We start from the raw sequence: 24,989 nt of genomic DNA, 5'->3' as shown, positions 1-24,989 counted from the left end.
ACAGATTTCAAATTCATTTCCTATGCTGTACATGTTTAGTTAGCTTTTTTACTTGTAGCTACATAAGCCTTTGAGCCAAAGATTCTTACCTGATTTTATGCTTTAAAAAGGCTTGGCTATTCTCAGAAATTGGCATCACTACTGATAAGCCAAACTGTGGGAAAATGTAACTTCCTGTTTTCATCTCTTCCATATACTGAAAAAACCAAAGTTTTATTGTTTGTGATTATTATATAATTTGATTATTTATATAACATTAATATAATATAATTGATAATAGCCAACAATAGCTTGTGTACCAGAACACTGTATAAGTACTTTGTAAATGTTATTTGTTTATACCTCATAGTAACCATATTTTAGTGTTTTAGAAGAAAATTCTGAGGCACAAAGTGCTGAAGTTGTTTGCCCTGGGTTTCACATCTGTTGAGTGATAGAGCTAGGATTTGAACTCTTGATTCTGGAGCATAGACAGAGGACCCTGGTGGGCTACAGTCCATGGGGTCGCAGAGAGACACAACTGAGCACACATGCACACACATGTGGAACACAGTAGAAAAACTCTGCTTTTCTGCTTCTCCCATCTGTATGATATGGGGAAGGAGGGTAGTTAGAACCAAACCCAGAAATTCTGTGAGCAAGAGCTCTCAAAGAGTGCCAGCCCTGGAGATGGCACTGCCAATATATGGGCATTGTATTCTCACTTCCCCTCTCTTTCCTTTATTCCTTTCACCCCATGAATCCTTACATGACTGGAGTCAAACCTAAAAGACCTGTAAAGTCTTATGAACATCTTTGCATGTCAAGACAGAGCAGCTATGTATTAATATAGATACTAGCATAACCCTTTCAGGCATTTTTCTCCTGATGAATTTTGGTTTATTGCTGTTTTTTTTGACATCTAAAAGAGTGCTGTGGTAACATACATTTATTTACACTTAACCCAATTATTGCCTAAGGATAGATGACTGGAAATGGTACTTCTGGGGCACAGAGTATTTTAATAGAGAGTAACAAAATTTGTAAAGTTTATACTCAGACCAAATGTATGTTATTTTAATTTACATAAAAATGTTTTCATTTCTGTGCCTCTCTTGGTGAATTGCTTCTGTCCGTTTAAAAATTGAATAGTTAATCTTATAGATTTGTAATAGACCTTTATATTTTGGGCTATTAACTGTAACATAATAAATATTTTTCCTTCCTTTTGCTCAGTTTTCAAATGTTATGATCTTACAGTACTTGAACTACAAGTCTTCTTTGTTAAAAAAAAAAAGCAGTTAATATTTTTATCTTAGAAAAACTGTAAGTAAATAATTGAAGCAAGTTTTGTGGTTGCTGTTTTATTACCTTTTCTCTGAATATTTTAATTAAGTGTACTCTTATGGTATTGATTCTTAGAGGGTTTTGAAATAAGATTAATATCAAAGCAGTCTTGTACAGAATTATGGAGTTAAGCTTTTTGAGCTTAGTATTCCCTACCTCTTCCTTAGTTAACTGCTTCTTCAACTTTTCATATGTTTTAGGTATGTCCCACCAGAACAAGCCAAAGTGGTGGCGTCAGTCCATGCATCTATTTCAGGGTCCTCTGCCAGTAGCACGAGCAGCACACCTGAAGTCAAACCACTGAAATCTCTTTTAGGAGATTCAGCACCAGCACTGCACTTAAACAAGGGCACGCCTAGTCAGGTGAGTCATTTTTAAGTCTTTGTAGAAGCTTCTATGTAAGGAGGATTGAGTACAATGAATTTGGGAATTAAGACAGTTGCACAATGCTACTTGTATACCAGTAGGATTATGTCCTAATGGTTTATAATACCTTAAACGATACTTGGTTAAGTGGTTGCAGTGTGTCTATTTTTGTGGTTTTTGCTATTGCAAATATGAGTTTGTAAAGGTATTCAGGAGCAATGTCATAGATGTAACATATAGTGGTAGAACATGAATCTGTGGTGACCATCAGAGTTATTTAGAACAGTATAGCGTTTGTGATATACTTTTACAGGAAAGGATTTCTCAAGCACAGAATTTTTTCCCCATCCTGATGGTGAAACATGTTTATCATTGAAACGCAGGTAGCTTTGCATTACATAACTTATTCTAAAAAACTGAGTAGACTGAAGTCTTTTTAACAATTGATGTCTACAGTTTATGCTTCTATACTTCATGACAGTAAGATAAGTTATGACAAATCTGTTACTGTGTGGCATGTCTGTCTTACATAAGAATGATTCTGAAGCATGTTATTTGAATTAAATTCCACCCTTTTAAAAAATGCATATACTAGGATTCCGCCCTTTTAAAAAATGCATATACTAGGGCAACTAGATAAATTGCTCCATTTTCACCAAAGCTTTGAGTAAAAAATGAAGAGAAGGGTAAAGGCAGTATATTGTAACTCTTCCCCTTGGATAAAAGATTTGTTCTGTGAAAGCCTTATCATCATACTCTTGGCAATAAGTCTGTTTTGTGTCTTGAGGTGTAACAACTGCTGTAATTATACTTCAGTGCTTTTGACTCTGTACTTAAAAGATAATTATGGGCATAGATGTTGAAAATTTGTGCTTTTCAGAAAACATGGCTCAGATGGTAAAAGCGTCTGCGTGCAATGTGGCAGACCCAGCTTCGATCCCTGGGTTGGGAAGACCCCCTGGAGAAGGAAATGGCAGCCCACTCCAGTACTCTTGCCTGGAAAATCCCATGGACGAAGGAGCCTGGTAGGCTACAGTCCATGGGATCGCAAAGAGTTGGACTGAGCTACTTCACTTTACCTTTGTTTATTCAAAACTCTACAAGTAGATTATATAATCTTTAAACTGTTTTAAGCTTGGTAAATTGGAAGAAGTTTTATAAACGTTTAGCAAATCTAACTGGAAGCTCTTTGTAGTTAATATGTGGATTATAGTCCCCTGTTGTAGGTCGCTCCCAAGGGCAGCAGCAGGAAAAGAAGCAGTTTGACCTTTTAAGTGATCTTGGCTCAGACATCTTTGCTGCTCCAGCACCTCAGTCAGCAGCTACAGCCAATTTTGCTAACTTTGCACATTTCAACAGTCATGCAGGTAAGTGTTTTTTCCTAGCAGCTTTTGCCAGTGTTTGAATAATCATCAACTTAAATATGGAGCACTAAATTAAGAATTCATTTGGTCATTTTGAAGCAGTTTTATATGATAATTTGAGACATATTTTTGCATGTATGTATTTCATTGTTTTATGAATATGACAAATAGCCAGTACTTACTGAATTGGTTTCCTGTTTGTATTTTGGGACTTATTTTACCTTCTTTTACTCACCTGTGAAATTGTGATGCTCTCTGCCCTTTTTTTCCTTTCAGTTTCATGTCCTGGCTTATAGTTGGATAATAATGGTACAAATTATTTTATGTATATGTATCAAAAAATATGTTGAGATAATTTGGAAAATTATAGAAAACCTTCAGCCACATTTCTATCAAACATTAAAGGAATTTTTGTTTTAAATATCAATAAAAACATTTTCTAAGACTATGCTACAGAAGGAAGTTGTGGTGTGATTTATGTATGTTTGTGTCTGTATGTGTTTACTTAAAAAAGAGATCCTAGGGTGAAGATTTCTTTCAAGAGATTATACTGAGAAGGGTAAGAAATCAGGAAGCTTAAGTTGTTGGGACTGTGGTAGGTTTTCCATTTCTTAGATTAGCCAAGTAGCAGAAGTCCAGGAGACTGAAAAGAATCTTTCCCTTTCATCCTCCAGGCGGGAAGCCAGTTGTTTCTTCTCTGAGCAGACAGGAGCTTCAGCTCTCTGTTCTCACTTCTTGCTTTTTGAATGATGGTCAAAAGAGTTGCTGGAAGAATCAATGAATAGAGAGTGAAGCTTCTCTAATTTATGAATATTCTACTTATCTCAATTTTAGGCTTATTGAGATATAATTTGAAATGATAGATAAGTAGCTGCCAAACTCTTATAAATTTTCAGCTTATTTCATGTTTCGTGTGTGTGTGTTTGGTCTCTGAATGCAATTTGTGAATATTTGCAGGTCAAGGGATTAATGTTACACTTTTTTATGTAGCCATATTAGCAAAAAATAGACAAGTCAATGTACTCCACAGACTGATTTGTACCATGATTACCCTTATATTTTCAATAACTCCCTTAAAATGCTTTTTGAAAATAATTGTCATTATTTAATTGTAACATATAAATGTTAAAAAATAGCAATGTATGATTTTATCAGATTGACCGAAGATATTAAATATTGTTTGTCTCTTTTCCACATATGACAGAAATATAGTGGAGGACAGATATGTCTGTGAGGAAGTAGTTTAATAAGTCAGGTTGCCTGAGAGTAATAACTTTTTAGCCTAAAGTTCTTTTGTTTTTACAAAGGACTACTCAGATTACTCTTTTCTTACCTCATTTGATTCCAGGAGCATAAAAAAATGTATATGGATATTGCAAGAAAAAACTGGTAAAATTATTTATTTTCCCTTCTAGTATAGTTGATGCCATCTTTTACTTTTTACCTTACGTAGTTTTTAAGTGTAAGCCAGTGTCTTGGTTCAATCTGAAATGTCTTTTCCCAGAACCTTTGTAAGCACTCTGAATTTATACTTTTTCATACATGGTTTGCAGATTTAAAGTCATTGATAGCTGAATTCTTGCCCTGAAATTCTCATGTCAAAAGAAAATAATTGGGTGAAAACTTTATCCTCAACAGATTGATGTGACAAATGGAACCTTTAATGGCAAACAGTAATTATTCAGATAAGCCAATCTGGCTAGCATTATTTTATAGGAAAACCTGTTCTTTTACAGACAGTTTAATGGCTTAAAAACCAGAACTCTTTACCCTTCTTCGTTTGAACATTCTGGCTGAGTTAGTGTATGTGGATGTGTGTCGATGATGGGGTCAGTATTATGTTCAGGAAAAGTCATCTTCTATAGAAATATACATGGCAGTTAGAAACATAATTTACTATGGAATGTAATAGTTATCTTACCTGGTAATAAACATATCATAAAAACTGTAAACTGTCATTGATTATTGTCACATCTTATACGAGGGATGTCAAACTCAATCGCCTTGCCACCCAGTTAACACAGATGAGTGGTGTAATGCACTGTGGAAGGGACCACAGTGCCCCTTTCAGAGGCGGATGTTCTGTGATTTCCTGTTGCCACATGGAAATGCGGGCTCAGGGTTCCTAATATATTGATTATTTTAAGAGAGGCAAGAAATCTTGTTGAAATACTCTCTTTAAATGTTAGGAATTGATGAAAATAATCTAAAATATTGTATAGATGGAATGAAGTCTGTTATCTGGATTTGATGAGAGTTACTGGCTGCTATCCTCTGGTCTCTACATTTTTTTTTTTTTTCCTTTTACATGAGTATCTATTGCTCACTGAAGTGTAAAGACAGCTCTGGGCAAGATTCAGGCTCATTGACTTAGTACCTTAAATTCTAAACTGAGTTAATAACTGTTTTGTACTTTTTGAATAAGATTATATAAAAAGCATTCTTTACTATTTTGTCACATTCTTTTTAGTCTGGATTTCTTTGTGTAGAAGTTGTTTGAGGTTCTAGATAGTAGTTTTTGTTTATTGTATTATTAGTGTTTAATTCCAAAGTTGTGTTTATCAGATTTCATTCCATAACGCTTATAATTTTCAAAATGTACTGTAAAAAGTTGTTGAAAACAGTGAGTGGATTCAGTATCTATAAATAAGAATGAATAGAAGTATTACAAAATCCTGTTTTGTTGTAATGAATAGGTATCTGATTAGTTTGTTTGGTGCTCTGGTTGGAAAATTATAGATATGATAAAATAGACTTGATTAGCAAAATGGATTGCAGTGAACTAATTTTTTTTCCTTACGTTTAAAACATGTTAAATGTAAGTTTTTCCTGTATGATGTTCTAAATATAAGTTAAATGTTCAGTATATATTATTATAGACTACATAGTCATATATATTTGAGGTTGTAAGCCACAGACTAGCTTAGGGACCCATTCCTGTTTCTACAAGGGACAGATGTATTTCATTTGTTGTTCTCAATCGTACAGCTAAGGGTTCCAAAAACTTGGAAACTTGCCTTTTGGAATATAATCTACTCTGAATTTGAGAACTTCGTATATCATGCTCTCTTTTCATTTGGTTTACAGTTGTATTATCTGTTCGCCTTAATAAACTTACTTTGTCTTTTAGAATTTTCTTTGGATTAGCATTTTAAAGCTGATAAATTATTCCTATTTTTTTATAAGTTGTAGAATCATAGTGTTGGTTTTATTAGTAGAGGCCATCTAATGAATCTTCTCATATTGTTAGTAAGAATACTGGTAGAGCCAGAACAATGACGGACTAATCCAAGGGTTTACAGTTTCTTATGTTAAGATGGAGTTGTCTGACTCTTAGATTCCCTTTTCATTAAACTGCACTTATGGTGTTGTCAGCAATGTGCCAGTAAACTGTGTTTAACCTTATATATAATTTAAACTGGTATAGATACTATGTTTCAAAATATTTTTTGAGAAATTAATTTAAACATTTTTTAATCTATTAGTATTTCTTCTATTATATGTATTTTGGGGAAAGTAAAATTTCAGCCTGTAAAGTTGAATTTTATCTTATTAAGTAAAAACAGACAAAATAATGTAGGAAGTCAAGAAAATACAGAATTTGTGTTGTTAAGCAGTAAGCAGCCTTTTAATTTAGGTACTTCTGTGTGGTATTTGAGGGCCAAGACAATTAGTTTTCAGATTGTTTTCAAAAGCAAAGTGGGATAGCACTCCACATGTCAGAAGTGGTAGGTTGGCACAGGTGTTTAGGAAAAGGGGGTCTGATCTTCTTTATGTACATCTTCCCCTGCTCATTATCATACCCAGTTAGATTAAAAAAGAGCAATTACAGGAGATGCTGTAAGTTTTGCTGATTTTCTTCCTAGAAAATGTTTTACTTTGTTAACGGACAATTTTTTTGCTTAGTGACTTCTTTTGGCTTGTTACCTCTGAGCCACCAGGGAAGCCCAAGTAGAGTACAGACTGGCTGAAAAAGGCAAGCTCGGGACATGATGCCTACCTGAAATCTCACTACTTCCATTTAACTAAAACGCAGATTGTGTATGCACATGATACCATGTTTAACGAAGCTACCGCATGAAGATATATCTGGAATTTATTAACCTATTTATCTTGTTTACTTTGCTATAAGTATTTTTGTATAAAGCTAAATAGTCTTTACATGGTATATTTCTTAATGGCTACATTATATTCCATCGTGTGATGTTCTTTAAGTAATCCCTAATTACTGGTCATTTGAGTTTCTAATTTTTCATTATTATAAAAAATACATTGTTTAGCTATTAGAATTAGCTGTATGCTCATTTGTAGTAGTTTTACAAAAACTGCCCAGAAATAGAGTTGCCTGCCAAGGAATTTAAAGTGGCTCACTCACTTTGTTGGACATCCTTTTCATTCTTACCATTTAGCATTCACTTTCCTGCATATCAACCTCTTCTTATTCTTATCTTATCCTCTGTAAAAATCTTATCCAGCATCTGTTTTGGCCTTTAAAAAAATCTTTTGTTTTACCTTACATATTAACTTTATAGAAGCCTAGGACTTTGCTGTTAGATTGGTTACCAGTTGGGAAATGCCAGTTGGTCTTTTTCAGTAGGTTTGAGGTGTATTTATGGTATAATTTTTACTAGTTTTTATTGTTTCTTAAGTTAATCTGTGTTTTAAAATGACAAGCTCCTAATAAAATATGAGTTTCTTCAGTTTATTTGATGATCATGTCCAACTTTTTGTATACTTGCTTTTTTTAAAGTATGCTATGATGTAACATAGTTGCAAGCTTAAAAAGAAATATTTTTAATGTAATCAAGCCATTTTCATATGATTCATGTAACTGGTGAATCACCATTTTAAATCTCAATTTTCCAAATGTATCCTGTATCCCACATCTCTCTGCTTTACTGAAACTTGTGTTTAGTGCTGTTAATTCAGAGATTCCTTTAATAGAGTCACTTTATAGTACTATTCGTGATGCCACTCGAAGGCTATTTGTGTACAAATTTATCATTGTACTGGATGCCCTTTGATGAATTGCTTCCGGTTGGGTGAAATAAACATTTGTAGAACTTAAAATCTGATTTCTAAATGAATTTTCTTTAAGTTATGAAACATGGAAACTTTCATAAAATTCTTAAACTCATTTATCATATTTTTTATTTATAGTTTTCATATTCATTAACATGTATTATTCCTTACCATTTACAGCTCAGAATTCTGCAAATGCAGATTTTGCAGACTTTGATGCATTTGGACAGTCTAGTGGTTCGAGTAATTTTGGAGGTTTCCCCACAGCAAGTCACTCTTCTTTTCACCCCCAAACTACAGGTAGAGCCTCTCCAGCATTATGATTAAATGTTTACTTTAAAAAATAGAATACAACTCTGTAGATATAGTTTTGGAAAATTATTCTAAACTTAAATTTTGTGATTATCTGGTTTTAAAATAGTTCTGTTTTACAAAGCTCTGGGGAAACCTGAAATCTTTATTTTTCTTTATTTGTTTTTCTGGACACTAGTGTTTTGTCTAATTCATATCTGTTCTCCTTTTCCTGCACATGAATCTTTCTTAAATTTCTTACGCATGGAGACATTGAAGTAGTAATAGTTTTTTAGGTTCACAAAATACGTTTTGATTTAATTTAGGCTCTAAATAAAAGAAGCTAGTTAATTATTTCCATAAAACTAAAAATTAAGTAATTTTCAGGGCAACAAGCTTCAGAAAATAATTGGTTGAGTAGATTATTTAATAATCACTTTGATAAACTTCAAAAAGTTTTCTGTGTAGGAATTGGCCTTTAAACATTGAATACTTACCCATAAACTGTATTATTTTCAGAAACTCATTGAACCTTTGTTTGGATCTTTGGCTGATTGCTTTTCTTTCAACTTTTAACTCTGTATTGTCTTAAAGCCTTTTCTTTCAACTTTCTTTTTTTTTTCTTTAAATTTCATCATTTACATAATTTCTGGCTGTCCAGCATTTAGAATGCTTTCATCTAGCTGCAGTTTTGGTGAATTTACTTCAGCTTTTCCTCTCCAGGCTTCCAACAGTAAGTTCTGTTGTCAAGTAGGCATCTTTTACTAATTTGTATGTTTGATGGTATATTTTATAGGTTTTTCAGTTATAGAATTTTAATCATCCTTTCATGATAATTCTCCATAAATTCGCACTTTTACTCTCCTCACTATTGCTAAACTCGGAGAACACAATAGTGTACAGTAACAGTTGCTTTAATAATTGTTTTTATTAATTTGAAATAACTTTCTTCATACAGATTTTAAAAACTTAGTATATGCTTTGTTTACCAGTTCCTTGTAACAGATCACAGTCTTTTAAATACAGACATTATTTAGTTTTAATCAAAAACAGAGTTTAATTTCTGTAAGACATGTATTTATTTTAGAATGTATAAAAAACTGATTGATGGAAAGTGTTTTTTTTTTTTTAATAGGGTATAATCTTTCTGTTTCTGAAATACTTTTAAGTGCGTGTTGCTCTCAGTTTAATCTATAACTGTATATACATGTATCTATATCTGCTATCTTGATTGCTGAAACTAATGTGTAGGTATAAAGAACAAACATCAAAAGTATTGCATCAGAAGCATAGAATGAATATATAACTGGTTTTTAGTATTTTGGTAGTATGTTAGGGAAGATTCTAGAATATAGAACAGTCTTTAAAATCTTAGTAGGATAAAATTGATATAATATTTATATTATTTATATATTAAGTGCTCTTATTTTTTCCTTGAAATATATGTTAGCATAATTTTACTGAAGACATTGTAGCGTTGTGTGTACATTAAATTATTATGTGGAATTGAGTAGTAGCTCTTCAAGTACAATAAAACTGAGTAGCATGGAGACTCTCCTGTGAATTATTTTGTTCATTCCGGGATAGGTAATTACACAATTACATCATAGGAACTTGTTGCCCTGTATGTTGTCAGGACCTTTGAAAATCTAGTTTTGCAGACTGTGAATAGTCATGTGTAGATGATTTAAGTTGAATGCCATTTGCCAGTTCTTACTTTTAAGATTTTAGGATTGCTTATAGGAAACTTAGTTTAAGAAGAAATGATCATATAATCTATCAAAGGATATTGGGAAAGTCTAGCGGTTTCAAGTTTTCTGTCTATTCTATTACAGGTGGAAGTGCTGGATCAGTAAATGCTAATTTTGCTCATTTTGATAACTTCCCCAAATCCTCCAGTGCTGATTTTGGAACCTTCAATACTTCCCAGAGTCATCAAACAGCTTCAGCTGTTAGTAAAGTTTCAGCGAACAAAGCTGGTCTACAGACAACAGACAAATATGCGGCACTTGCTAATTTAGACAATATCTTCAGTGCTGGGCAAGGTATCAAGCTTTAAAGAAAAGAATACAAATTTGTGTATTAAGCAGTCTTCTGCATTTGGTTCTATTTATTAAATTCTGAGGATGCTTTTCTTCATTGTGTATAGGTTTTATCTACACCAAATTTTTGTGACTATTTAGCACTTTTTGGATCTGAAATAACCACACGGTAGAAAGCCTAGAAACTAGTTTGTAAACTTCTAAATTTAAAAGAAAATAATTGACAAAAATTTAATTTTGTCTTAGCATGCTTTATTGTTCTAAAGGCCAAAAGGGCCAAGAGATGACTAGAGGATTATTTGGTGGTTTCTATGATGTATTAATTTTGAACTATTTTCTATGACTATTTTAGTATTTATTTAAAAAGAAATAAAGCCTGTTTGCAGTGTATTTTTATACCCAATTATGGTTGTAAGGCTAGTATTTTTGCCTCTCAAAGTGCATAGTGTAGTAAGGAGAACAGCTGGGATCTGCTTTCAGACTGGATTCTGATCTCTGAGCATGATTTCTCATCTCCCCACCAAGAGCAATAGAAACAGCATTCGACTTAAAAAGTTGTGTCGTATGTGTTACTGCATGAGAGGTATTTAGAACAGTGTCTGGCGCATAGTAAGTGTTACTTATTACTTATCTTATTACTCTTAACTTATCTTATTACTATCTCTTAATTTTTTTGTAAACAACCCTGGGAAGATGATATTATTAATAGATTGAGTTCACATAGGTCCAGCATTAGATGAGTATATATGTGCACTTGATTGAGTTGTCCCTATCTTGCAGATTTAATGTAGCACTTTGAGAATTTTCCTCTTATATGTAACCTAGACATGTCATTGGTACCGGGTCTTAGTTTTTATTTCAGACAGAGTATTTTATTTTTATCAGAGTGGAATATATAGCGCTAAACTTCTCCAGTATTTTCTGGAGTATTTATTTATTAGGTAAGACTCTAGAATCATGTCCATTTATTTGCTAAGCTCCAAATCAGTTTTAAATTCACACATCATGGCAAATGCTGTTGGTAAGTTAAAAGGATAAGCGTAAGTTAAAATCTTTGATTTAGTTTGTTTCTGTTTGTTCATAGGTGGTGATCAGGGTAGTGGTTTTGGGAGCACAGGTAAAGCTCCTGTGGGTTCTGTGGTTTCAGTTCCCAGCCAGTCAAGTGCATCTTCAGACAAGTATGCAGCCCTGGCAGAACTGGACAGTGTTTTCAGCTCTGCTGCCACCTCCAGTAACGCATATACTTCCACAAGTAATGCTAGCAGGTAGCTTGTCATTGTCTTGTGTTTTATATTTGAAACTTTTTTACAACTTTGAATAATAATGTTGTTAAGTAATCACTATTTGGGCTTAATTTAAAAGATTCTTGAATATTTTCCTAAGTTTGAAGAAAGTTACGAGTTTACATTTTTTAATTAAAATATACTCCTTGAGTAATTACCATAGGGGATTTACCATGGTTTTATATTTTTTATTTAATCAAAAGTACTTTTTCTCCTTGAATGCTGAAATGTAATTTAGAGTATATACGCATCTTGAAATGGATGTGTTAAATTGTTAAATACAAATTTAATTATACTCAGAGAATCTGTTTACAGAATTACTTACTTTTAAGGTACAGTTCTTAGTCATGAAGATTAAACACTAAAAGTAACATGTTGTAGCCTGAGTTGTAAGTAAAGTTTTAGAAAGATTTGCACCAGAACCCAAGATTAGTCCTGTATCTTTTCTGTCATACTGGTATTTATAAATAGATGTATCTGTTACAGTGTTTGTATATGTATGGTGTAAGGAATTCTTGGCAGAAGAGAGTCTACCACATTTTAAAAACATTTAATCTTTAAAAACTCTTCTAGTTTTTTGACTTCTTTTTGGGTCAAGGAAGCAGACCCAGAAGTATAGGTGACTTATCTGTACAGTGTCTTACCCTTGATTTTCCATTCCTATAGATTGTCTCTTTTATCCGAGTAACTTTTTTTTTCCTTTTAGCACCTTTTCCAGAAAAAAATGATAGGATTGCAACACTAGTTAGTTGGGCTTATTCTCCAGTAACAAATTTTCTGTATGGCAGATGGAAAAAATTGAATCCAAAGAATAAAATTCAGAGTGTTTCTGTATTTTTGCTTTACTAATATTGACTACATTAGACATATAAAATAGTGAACTATAGCAAGGTGGCCATAAAGTCTGGAAACACAGGTATATGTAATGAAATGGTTTATTGATATTACATTATACTCATAATAAGTGGTCCCCAGAGTCTAACACATGGGATATTTGAAGTACCTAAGACCCATTCCAAAGGTCTGTGAGGTTAAAACTAAATTCATAATAATTCTGAGTGGTTGTTTTTGTTTTCATTAATTGACATTTGTATTGATGGTATAGACTCTTAATAGATGTAAGACTTGATGGTGACTTAGCATTGAATTATGGCTCCAGTGCCAAGCTGTACAAGCAGTCATCTAATAGTCATTCCTTGCTACCACACATTCAGTTTTACTTAGGAATATTTTTGATTCAGTTTTTATTATGAATATGCTTGATGAAGCAGTGTAAAGGAATTTGATTTTATTAAGTCTAGACCCTGAAACATGTCTTAATTTTCTGTGTATTGAAGTATGGTATGCATCGAGTAGTTCTGCCGTATACTGAAGTATAAAGCTCTCTTGAGGAAAATCAACTTATGTGGTTTTTTGAGTTGTGGAATGAACCAGCTACTTGTTTTATGGAACACCATTTTTTTCTTGAACGTATGATTTCTAAACAAACCATGGTTATTGAGATTTGGATATTTGTTAGACATTTTCTCAAAAATAAAATTTTTAAGTCTGTCACTTTAGGGAAAACAATGGCTAAAATACACAGTCTCAAGCAACTAAGTAGAATTTCGGAGAATTTATTAGTCACCATGAGCTTAATATTAAGCTTCCTATTGCTTTTCTGATGACATGGATGGTGATATTAATGGTTGTTTTTTTATTTTGCATAAGGAAATATATTGACATTTTAAAGATTGGCGTCAAGTATTTTCTGAATGATACAAAAGTAGTAAAAGATTCATTTAAAGTGCAAGATAGACTACTGGATGTTACTTTAAGAGAGTGCATCAGAGTTCATTGGTAGGGTTTCAGATTCCATATCACAGCTGTTGTCGAGTTGCAAAGTTGTGTCCAACTTTGAAACCGCATGAACTGCAGCATGCCAGGCTTCCATGTCCTTCACCGTCTCCAGGAGTTTGCTCAAACTCATGTCCTTTTCATTGATGATACCATCCAACCATCTCATCCTCTGTCCTTCCCTCTCCTCCTATACAGATATGAGAGTTGGACCATATTGCAGCTAACCTTTAGGAAACTGTAACTGTTGTTTTTGGAATGATATCAAGCAAGATATACATAGTTATCTGGAAAAGGTGTTAAAATTCTGTTTTGTTCAACCGTGATGCCACATGAGGCCAGTTTTTTCTTCATATGCACCAAGCTAAACAACATATCACAACAGATTGATCATCTATTAAGCCAGCCATTAAAGAGATTTGTAAAAGTATCAGATATGAATGGCTTTATTGTTATTTTCAAATGAATTAAAAATTCTTTAATTTCTGTTTTAATTGATGTACTATATATTGGTAGATATAGCATCTTGAAGCTTTTCGGGGTTCTCATTTTTTACAATGTAAATGAATTCTAAGACTTAAAAGTTTGAGAGCTGATGTGATACATGATATGTTCAGTATTATTTTTTCCATATTTTATGGCAACCCTGTTGTTAGTTTACCTTTGCTCTTTTCCCCCTTTCAAAATATGAATTCTTTCAATACTTGTTTTCAGTAATGTTTTTGGAACGGTGCCAGTGGGTGCTTCTGCACAGACACAGCCTGCGTCTTCAAGTGTTCCTGCTCCATTTGGAGGTATGTGTTTCTGGTATATGTGTTGGTTTTTATATGAGTCCAAATAATATGTATATATTGTATTGCATTTTCTTAGGGATACCAGAAGACGATCAAAGCACCAGTTTATTATCAGAAAGCTCTAATTTTCTATCTTCATAAATATATGAACAAATATTTTAAGTAATTGAATACAAATGCATTAGGATTTTATAGTGTATCTTATAATTTTTTAAAGCTACACCTTCCACAAATCCATTTGTTGCTGCTGCTGGTCCTTCTGTGGCATCTTCTACAAATCCATTTCAGACCAATGCCAGAGGAGCAACAGGTAAGAAATGTAAATTACAGAACAGTAAACTTTGGGAAAGGTACATACTGCAAAGACACTATGTGAAGAACATTAGAAAATAAGGTTCCTTTCTTAATGAATTGACTGTGAAGTGGATTAGTTTCGTCTATGTAAACATATGCTAGCTGAAAGTTTATAGAATCCTAGAACCTAATAGTTGAAAATGGACCATGGAAGTTACCTAGCACCCACCACTGAAAGGTTTCATTTTTGGGGTGTGGAATCAAGCATAGAGATGAGAGTTAAAGCCTTAACTCCACACTGCCGGTTCATGACAGAGGTGGTACTTGAACATTATAATTCTGACTTATTTGTTGATCAGGTTTCACAATTATTGATTATAACTCAGTTGAAAAAATGTCAGTTTTTTTTCCTTTGCTTGGGATTGCAAGGAATGGATGGATTTTACTATTGATACATGAGATCTTGATAATGAGAGATTTTTCCAGTGTGTATCTCTTTTAGGGTTAACATTTTTTGGGGGGGTTGTTGAAACTGGTTTAATTTGGGATATAATAATTTGAATATTTTCTCTTTTTATAATTTTTTTTAAAAATCCTCTTTATCCCCCCCCTTTTTCTTTTTGATTCATATTGTAAGCTAGCCACGTATTTCTTATATTTTTGCCTCTTTGATTTTTGTCTTATTACCCTGAACACCAGAGATACTTGCCAGTACCTTGGAATGTTGGCAGGTGCATGTGGTATGACCCAGTACCCATTAAGCTGAATTTGTCGGTTTTTAGATTTAGATAACTTTAGAACTAAAGCCTTAAACTTGACTTACAGCATATGTTGATGTGATATTTTGAGAGAGTAAGGTGCTTATAACATCACAATAAATTTGCACCATTAAGAATTACTAATTGCTAGCACATCTTTTTGTTATTGGCAAGGTTGAGAACTGTAATATTGGAAGTTTGAACCATAACTTCCATTTTCATATAATGTCTTCATAATCTGTTGCTATCTCACGGAATACATGTTGTATAAGTATTTGAATTTTGCACATAATTTTTAATGATTTATTTTCATTCAAAAACATAAATACACTATGCTTAAACATAATCAGTGATTATTTCAGATTTCTGTTGTGTTTTGGACAAAATATACTATTCATCACTGATATATATATAATATTTCTGTTTCTGAGCATAGTATTTTGACTTCATGGAATGAATTTTTAAAATGTCTCATGACATGGTATTTTGTACATTGTCTCATTTAGTCCTCTTAACTCTCATCAGATGTTTTAATCACTCTTAACAGCTGAGATGACTGAGGCTCAGGGAAGTTAACTGCATATGTTTTGGATACAGCCAGATTTGTGTTCAAATCCTGGTTTAGTATTTACTTACTAGGTAATCCTAAAAATGCTTTCTGTATATTATTTTTTTAATGAATGGAGAAAAAGTGATAGGAAAATACATTATTTGCAGTAATAATAATAACTGTTGAGATGTTTAAAGCTATTTAACCCCATTTAAACTGAAGGATGGAAACATATTATACCTTGACCAAGATCGTGTTGATCTAACTCCTCTGAGCTTTATTGTCTTTTTCTGTAGAATGTGAACAGTATTCTCTGTCAGGGATATTGTGAGAATTAGATGATGCAGATCACCTTGTATCGTCTTTGCATTATTGTATAGAGTTGGGGTGTGTGTGTGTGTTTAGTCACTCAATTGTGTCTGCCTCTTTTTGACCCTATGGACTGTAGCCTGCCAGGCTCCTCTGTCAATGGGATTCTCCAGGCAAGAATACTATAGTTGTCATGGCCTCTTCCAAGGGATCTTCCCAACCCAGGAATTGAAGCCGCTTTTCTTCCATCTCTTGCATTGGCAGGCAGGTTCTTTACCACTAGTGCCACTTGGGAAGCCCATATGCTTGGTAAATCATTCCTGTTATTTTTTTTTTTTGGTGATTGTACCTCCAGACTGGTTCTGTTATTAGAGTTAAGGATTATCACCCCCACCCCCACTGTTATTTAGAGTACAAAAGTCCTTAAAGTTAAGGTTCTATATAAGATGTGAAATAATGTAAAGTGTACAAATTATATCTCACAAAGCTTGTTCAGATAATATAAAGTAGTTTTAATATTAGTCTAAGCAAATATTAGACCTTTATTGAAAGGTGAATCTAGTATGTCCACAAATTTTTATTTCAAGGTAAAATATCTTTTCTGTTGTAAACCATTTTGATTTATCATCTTATTGAATTGACTGAGTCAAAGTAAATGTTACCTATGTAATATGTTTCTGTTGAAGCTGAAATATAAACAACACTTAGACAAATACACTATGCTTAAGTACTTTCTGTGTTTTATATCATCAAACTTAATATTAGTTCATATTAGTATTGTTAAATCCATTTGAGGTAGCTTTTGAAAGAGGTATTAAATAATAGTTCTATGCAAACTATTTATAAAGTTTTACTGATACATTTCATTCTTAAAATGCACATTTTAATAATAATTTTTTTTCCTGCATTTAATAGCTTTGGGGCCTTCTTTTACCACATTATATAGAAACCTTCAAAAGACTGGCCAATGTGGCCTAAGACTTTTTTTTAGGATTCTATAATATTTAGCATTCTATTTTTCTAGAGCCCTTGAACCCTTTAATTAATAAAGTTAATATAATTTTATAGTTTTCAGTTGTTAGGACATTTCTCTTAAAACTCTTAAATCTCTCCTTTGCTCCTGAGTGAGTACCCTTTATTTTCTGATATTCATTGAATGAATGAATGAATGATTTTAAGTGTCCTGTGTCTCCCCGCGCCACCCCACCCCCCCAGCCAAGAAATAAACTTGTATAAATGTAGAACCAAAAGAATCATAGTGATATATAGCCAAGCATCGTCATTTTATTACTTAGGTGGAGACCAATTAGATGGATTTACCTGATTAACCAATGACTAGTCAGTGGCACCCCACTCTAGTACTCTGCCTGGAAAACCCCACGGTCAGAGGAGCCTGGTGGGCTGCAGTCCATGGGGTCGCTAAGAGTCGGACATGACTGAGTGACTTCAGTTTCACTTTCATGCATTGGAGAAGGAAGTGGCAACCCACTCCAGTGTTCTTGCCTGGAGAATCCCAGGGACATGGGAGCCTGGTGGGCTGCCGTCTGTGGGGTCGCACAGAGTTGGACACGACTGAAGCGACTTAGCAGCAGCAGCGTTAGTCCCAGAGTGCTTCTAAATCAGCACTATTTCCACTGGTTCCACTCATTTCACTTATAGGAAAGTAAATGAAATATATGTCCACACAAGAACTTGTATACAGGTATTTACAGCAGCATTATTCCTAGTAGTCAAAGGTGGAAACAATCTTGGCTCAGCTGAGGTGGTGGCTCAGTGGTAATCCGCCTGCAGTACAGGAGACGCGGATTTGATCCCTGGGTCAGGAAGATCCCCTGGAATTGGAAATGGCAACCCACTCCAGTATTCTTGTCTGGGAAATCCCATGGACAGAGAAGCCTAGCAGGCTCCAGTTCATGGGGGTCTCAAAAGAGTTGGACACAACTGAACATGGAAACATCCCAGGTGACCATCCACTGATGAATGGATAAAGCAAATGTGTATAGCTGTACAGTGGAGTTTTTTTGATAATAAAAAGTGAAAAGGAATGATATGTACTGATATATGGTACAGCATGGATGACTAGAAAACAGAGGGGAAAATAAAGGATGCTAGTCACAAAATGTCATATAATGTGTGATTCTATTTATAACCTGTCCAGAATGGACAAACCTATAGAGACAGAAAAGAGATGGGGCAAAATGAAGAGCTGATAGGTGTGGAATTTCTTTTAGTGAGGGGGATGTGAAAATGTTCTAAAATTAAATTGTGATGATAGTTGTACACGTGGTGAATGTGTTTTTAAAAAAGAACAAAACACTGAATTTTACCCTTTAAGTTGACAAATTGTATGATATATGAATTATATCTCAAAAAGCTTGTTAAAAACAAGTCTAAAATATTTTGATAGCAGCCCAGGACTAGGCATCAGTGTTAGTATTGTAGTTAATACTAGTTAACAATCAGTGTTGACTAAAAGTCAGGTTTTGCCAAAGCGTATTATATAGAACATGTCTCCTGAGGTGATGTTACCACAGTGCTTCGTGGGAAGGGGTTCTGTGCCCAAAAGCATATGGGAAGTGCTGAGTTAATAACACAAAATTGAACCAGTATTATTAATGCATGATTTCTCAGAGCTTGTAACATGCTCTAGAAAAGGAGCTAAACATAAAGTGACCAAGCTTGTTTATCACAGAACCCTTCTACCTCAGTCAACCTTTTGTTGAATTTATAAGAAGCTATAAACAGCATCTTTTAAGTTAGAAAAAAGAACAGATTCATTGAATATTTACCCTGTAGTACTTTTAATCACAGCAGCTTTGTAAATTAGGTATTACTGTATCTGCCTCTCCATCCCTTGTTTTCAAAGGAGGAAACTGAGGCTTAAAGAAGTTGTGGTGTCCTGTAATTAGAAAACAACAGAACCAAGACTCAGAACCACTTTCACGTCTCAGTTGTTGTTTTCCCCCAAATTTAGTTAGTTAAGTATGCTTCTTTAATATGTGTGGACATGTATTAGAAACAGTCCTACTCCGGATAGTTCAAACAGTGGTTCTAGTACTTAACCTAAATTTGATTTCTGTTGAGTACTTTTCTTTACGTGTAACCTGTCTGACCTCAGTCATGCAGGTTAAGATCTGCATGGGATGAATTTCTCTTTTCTCTCTCTTTTTAGCCATCATATTTTAAATTGAAAGTGCTGCTCACCTTTCTAATGGAGTCCACTGACTAATTTTCCCTGAATAATTTGTTCCCTTGAGTTATCTTTACTAGTTTCTAGTTAATATATGGAGTTGAAAATAAACATTATTCAGGTGCTTTTTCTGAGATTTGACTTTTTAAATGCTAAAAGGTAGATACTAGATCGTTTTAGATGATTCTCTCAATAGCATTTTTGGGTGTAACTGCTGAGGCCTAGAAAATCATTTTATGTATATTGTTGCATCTTCACGTGAAAAAAAAAGTGTTAGTGTTTACTTAAAAGCTGTATTTCCTAAATGTTTCTTTGTTTGATATTTGTTTTTCTGGTATTATTCTAATCTCTTTGTTTCAAATACTGTAAATACTAGTATCATGAATATAGTTGAAGTATAGATTCTGTGGGTGCATTTTTATTTATGTATTCTTATGCTATCTCCTTTGTAAGTGTATTCTAATTTTAGAATTTTTTAATGAAACAAATTTACTTTTATTTTGACAATAGTTACTCATAAGTTAATTGACATTGGTCTCTTTATGGCTTTCCATAAGGCCTTTCTGGAGCAATGCATTCTCAAGTGTTTCCTCACGCTCATTTTGGTAGGTGGCCACAGCTAATATCTAGGTTTGTGGCAATTTGTCTACCTGCTTGTGGAAGCTTCTGCTAGTGTTCTGGATCCCTGCATGTGAAGTTAAGTTTTTTCCATGTTTTAAAATGGAGTGGGCATGGATGTGTGGCATTGGGAATAACTTATATTTTAAAGTTACATGAAAATCTCCTGTGGTAATTTGTTTTAATATTGAAAAGCATATTGCTTACCTCCATGGTCACATTAGAATGTTAATAGCTTTTTTGATTATTTTTCTTAAGTTTGAATTCATAGTACTTTGAGTGACACACCTTTTCTATGTACCAAACCATTTTACCACATTATTCCATGGAGTTTGGCTTTGCTTAACTGTAGCCAACTTTTGCTTTATACTGCTTTCTTAAAAAGTGAGCTGTCAAAGTTATGTCAGTGTATTGTTGTCTGTTCTGAAACCCTTCTGTTTCCCTTGCAGTGTGCTTATTATTCTTTAATTCACTTGCTTCCCAGTGGCTTAGTTTCCTTTTTCTTATGAATAATAAAAAGTAATGTTTAAAATTTTATGATCTAATTAGGTTCACTGAGGAGAATTGCACTGTTAGAAATATTAGGATTATGAGAATTACTTTGAGCAACATCCATAACAGATTTTTAATTTTTTAATTAAAGATAATTCTATATAGCACTTGTAGTGTTAATTTCAGTGCCTTAAGTCAGCATTCAAGTTGGTAATTTTTTTTCTTAGAATCAGAAAATGCAATGAATTATGTTGTTGGATAATATGCTGAAAATGCTTCACTATGTAATTGCTAGTGTTCTGTATTAAAAGCAACACTGTTGGCTCTTCTTTCCTAGAACATATTGTTGAAAGGTTCTGTTTTGAATCATTAGCAAAAAGTAATATATCGTTCTGTTACTATGTGTGTTTTTATATGAATAATATAATAATGTGAATTCATGACTCATTGTAAGTGGAGGGGTGATGGCAGCATACCATATGTGTGTGTGTATATATATATATATGTATATGTATATATATATATATATATAGCTGTAGTTCACACACAGATTTCCCCAGCCTGTGAATGAGTGCTTCATTCCATGAAGTTATAGTGACTAGATATGGCAGGCCATGGTAGTTATTGGGTACAGTGTCATTAATCCCTACATTTTTTGCCTCTTTTAAGAATGCCTGTTTCACTTTCTGTTCAGTTTTTGTGTACTTGGCCCCAGTTTCTATAACTCTTTGGTCCTAATATTATCTTCTTTATACCTCTTATGCAAAGAAATCTTCGTTTATTTATACTTTTCAAAAAAGGAATGGGAGTGCATATAGTTTAATTGTGTTAATGTTTTTATTAGGATTATCCCCCATCCATTTTTTGACTATGGTTACAAAGCTGCATAGGTTTTGAGTGGCCTGCCGCAGACCCTATTTCTCTTGTAAGTTTTATTTTTAAGTGAACTATTTTGCAGAGGTTTTTCCAGGAATACATATACTACATTATAGCAGACAGTTCACTAGATATAAATGTTTCACTATTTTACTCTGTATAACAAAGTAAAACTTAAAATGTATTTACTAGTATACATGTGAATTGCATGATGATGGACTTTAAAAGTAGACTGCTATTTAGACTCAAATTTATATAATTACTTTGAGAGGTTTACTTACGATTTCAAATGCTAGCTTTATAGCTTACATTAAACTATATGGCACTAAAACTTGCTATTAAGTTTGTTGGAGTTTGGGGATTTAAAATACATCTTTCTGTTTTTAAGGTAAATGATGTCTATTTTACATTGCTGAGTATGAGTATAGACAACCTCCTTTTTTCTTTGTAAGTGATCAGCCTTTCCTTCTCCCACCAGCGGCGACCTTTGGCACTGCATCCATGAGCATGCCTGCGGGCTTCGGGACTCCCGCTCCCTATAGTCTTCCCACCAGCTTTAGCGGCAGCTTCCAGCAGCCAGCCTTCCCAGCCCAAGCAGCTTTTCCTCAACAGACAGCTTTTTCTCAACAGCCCAATGGTAAGAGCTAACATTTGGCTGGTGCCAAGTTCATCGCATGTATCCTTTATTTATCATAATTTGAATGTTTGGACAAAAAGATTTATCTAAAGAATGCTCTAGTGTTATCTAGTGAGTGTTTATTACACAGATATAAAAGCCTTTGGTGAGTTAGGCCACAGAAAATTGAGTGATTTAGTAAGTTTTTATGACCAGATTACAGATTTGGGAGTAATCTGAGATTAAAGAGTTACCTCTTCTTTCTCAGGATCTCCAGTATCTTTTTTGTATGTTCTGTGTTATAATATGCTTATTGATTCTAAAAGGAAGCTTTATAGACCTAGAGTGTTTGCTTTGCATTGGAGAACTGTTGATTTTGTTCCATTTATTGTATATATTTTGTTGTTTGTTTGTGGTGGTGATGACATAGACTAAAGGTAACTGTATTCTAGTTCGAGTTTGTTACTTGTTTTCAGGAAGATTCACTAGAGAAAGTTTTCAGTTTTTGTTTCTGTTTTTGTTGTTGTAGTCTTTTTTGTTTTGGGTGGATTTTGCTTGTTTTTTGGCTGTTCATTTGCTGAAGTGTGAAATCCCTGGATCGCATCCCCTGTTAAATAGTCAACAAACTCATCTTTTGATTAAATCCTTTGTCAGCAACTTACATAGCTGGGACAGACTGGAATTAACCATTTCTGGGGAGTCGATGTAAGCTCTTTAAGACGTGCCACTGAAATTTTTAACTTACTTTGAAGAAAATGAGACTCAACGAGTTAACATTGATTTTTTAAATTATTGTTGCTCTGGTGGGGATTTTTCTGAAACTCCTTGATTGTTGCTCAAAGGTATAGGTTATAATTGTTTTTGTTTTTGTTTTTTAAACAAGGTGCAGGTTTTGCAGCATTTGGACAAACAAAGCCAGTGGTAACCCCTTTTGGTCAAGTTGCAGCTGCTGGAGTGTCTAGTAATCCTTTTATGGTAAGTGAGATGCAGTTTTAAGCACTTTGTAAGTCGTTGCATTGTTTTCAGAGTGGGAAAAGCAGGATGTGATTCCTCCCAGATACAAGATTGTACGAATTGAGGAAGCCATTGTGCACAATCTTTTGTTGATTTAAGAAAACACATTAAATCAGCTGGAAAGCAAAGCATTGACAGTAAACTATTGTAGACATGAAACTTGTATGCTTTCTTACCAAATTCTGCTTTATGAGAGGCTGCCGATTTAGTGACCAATGTGAAAAAGGAATCCTGGAGTCATTTGGTTTGAGTTGTAAATGTATTTTTTAGGACCAATCCCTTCTTGGAATCTGTTAACAGAATTATGTGAAGTAATGGATATAAAAGACACAACACAGTGCCTTGTAACCTATAGTTGTGTTACAGTATGTTGCTAATAATAGTAATTGTTGTTCGGTCACTAAGTCATGTTCCGACTCTTTGTGACCCCACTGACTGCAGCGTGTCAGGCTTCCTGACCTTCATGGTCTCTCGGAGTTTGCTCAAACTCCTGTCCATTGAGTCGGTGATGCCATCCAACCATCCCATCATTTGTTGCCTCCTTCTCCTGCCTTAATAATAGGAATGAATAAATATGGTTGCCAGTAATTATAAAACCCTAATCTAAATTGGAGAAGGCAGTGGCAACCCACTCCACTACTCTTGCCTGGAAAATCCCATGGATGGAAGAGCCTGGTAGGCTACAGTCCATGGGGTTGCAAAGATTCAGACATGACTGAGTGACTTCACTTAATAATACTTAATCTAAATACTATTAATTAAAAAAATATTATTATTTTCTTATTTTCCCACACACTCTTGTCTGTCTGTTTATTTTGTCTTATGTTTTCCTTTAGACTGGTGCACCAACAGGACAATTTCCAACAGGAAGCTCATCAACCAATCCTTTCTTATAGCCTTATATAGACACTTTACTGGAATGAACTTTTACATGGTCACATTACATCTCTCCGCCTCTTGCACTGTTGTCTTGTTTCACTGATCTTAGCTTTAAACACAAGAGAAGTCTTTAAAAAGCCTGCATTGTGTATTAAACACCAGGTAATATGTGCGAAACAGAGGGCTCCAGTAACAACTTTTAACCTGTGAATTGGCCAAAAAAAAAAAAAATAATAATAAAGTAGCGGTATCATGTATATTAAAAATTGGCTAATATTAAGTTATTGCAGATACCACATTCATTATGCTGCAGTACTGTACATATTTTTCTTAGAAATTAGCTATTTGTGCATATCAGTATTTGTAACTTTAACACATTGTTATGTGAGAAATGTTACTGGGGAAATAGATCAGCCACTTTTAAGGTGCTGTGTTATATCTGGAAATGAATGACCTAAAATCACTTTAACCATTGCTACTGGAAAGTTAAACAAAGTCAAAATTGGAAGGTTTTAGTCATTCTTGAATTTTTCCTTTCTGAAGAGCTCTTCTGTTTATACATGCCTAAATTCTTTAAAAATGTAGAGGGATACGTGTCTGCATAATAAAGCTGATCATGTTTTGCAACAGTTTGCAGGTGAAAAAAATAAATACTAGAAAATATGCTATTGTTTTGTGTTCTTGCTGCAATGCCTTTACCAAAGTGGCCTTAAATATCAGTAGTGAATTGAGAACATCTTGAATTCTTAAATTAGAGTTTCAGAAGACTTCTAGTGACTAACTTTTATGTCTAAAAGCAAATTTTATAAAAAGGCCATGTAGAAAATTTATTAAAACTACTATGACTGCTATGTTTAGGAATATGTCAGTGGTAAAGCATATAATGTAGCTTGTTAGATTCACTGTAATCCTTCTAATTTCTTGCAACTTCTTAATTTTGTGAAAATTTGTATATATGAAGAATTTGCATGTATGTGTATTTACAAATTTTTTTAAGTATCTTGAATTCTCAGACTGCAAAAGGCTTATTTTAACTATTGATTTTTTTTTTTAATATTGTCTTTGAATG

General features: G+C 33.7%; 1 protein-coding gene across 7 annotated transcripts in view; it reads left to right on the top strand.

The window, feature by feature from the left end:
* Positions 1-24,586, top strand: part of AGFG1 (ArfGAP with FG repeats 1) — a 76,732-nt gene extending 52,146 nt beyond the window's left edge. Inside the window, exons 4-15 of one of the 7 annotated variants that reach the window (XM_040228443.1) lie at positions 1,527-1,689; positions 2,906-3,059; positions 8,259-8,378; positions 9,031-9,102; positions 10,205-10,414; positions 11,559-11,676; positions 14,245-14,324; positions 14,542-14,634; positions 19,983-20,030; positions 21,890-22,048; positions 22,911-23,002; positions 23,878-24,584. In XM_040228443.1, coding sequence (XP_040084377.1) covers positions 1,527-1,689; positions 2,906-3,059; positions 8,259-8,378; positions 9,031-9,102; positions 10,205-10,414; positions 11,559-11,676; positions 14,245-14,324; positions 14,542-14,634; positions 19,983-20,030; positions 21,890-22,048; positions 22,911-23,002; positions 23,878-23,937 — 1,369 coding nt within the window. In that variant the 3' untranslated portion in view covers positions 23,938-24,584. Of the gene's footprint in view, positions 1-1,526; positions 1,690-2,905; positions 3,060-8,258; positions 8,379-9,030; positions 9,103-10,204; positions 10,415-11,495; positions 11,677-14,244; positions 14,325-14,541; positions 14,635-19,982; positions 20,031-21,889; positions 22,049-22,910; positions 23,003-23,877 lie in introns of all 7 variants that reach the window. The other 6 variants (XM_040228441.1, XM_040228444.1, XM_040228442.1 and 3 more) reach the window with 6 other exon arrangements.
* Positions 24,587-24,989: the final 403 nt, after the last annotated feature.

The sequence above is a fragment of the Oryx dammah genome, unplaced genomic scaffold, assembly GCF_014754425.2.
Source record: "Oryx dammah isolate SB20612 unplaced genomic scaffold, SCBI_Odam_1.1 HiC_scaffold_27, whole genome shotgun sequence".
Lineage (NCBI taxonomy): Eukaryota > Metazoa > Chordata > Mammalia > Artiodactyla > Bovidae > Oryx > Oryx dammah.
Note: the sequence above shows the minus strand (reverse complement) of the source record. Positions and strands in the feature narration are given on the sequence as shown.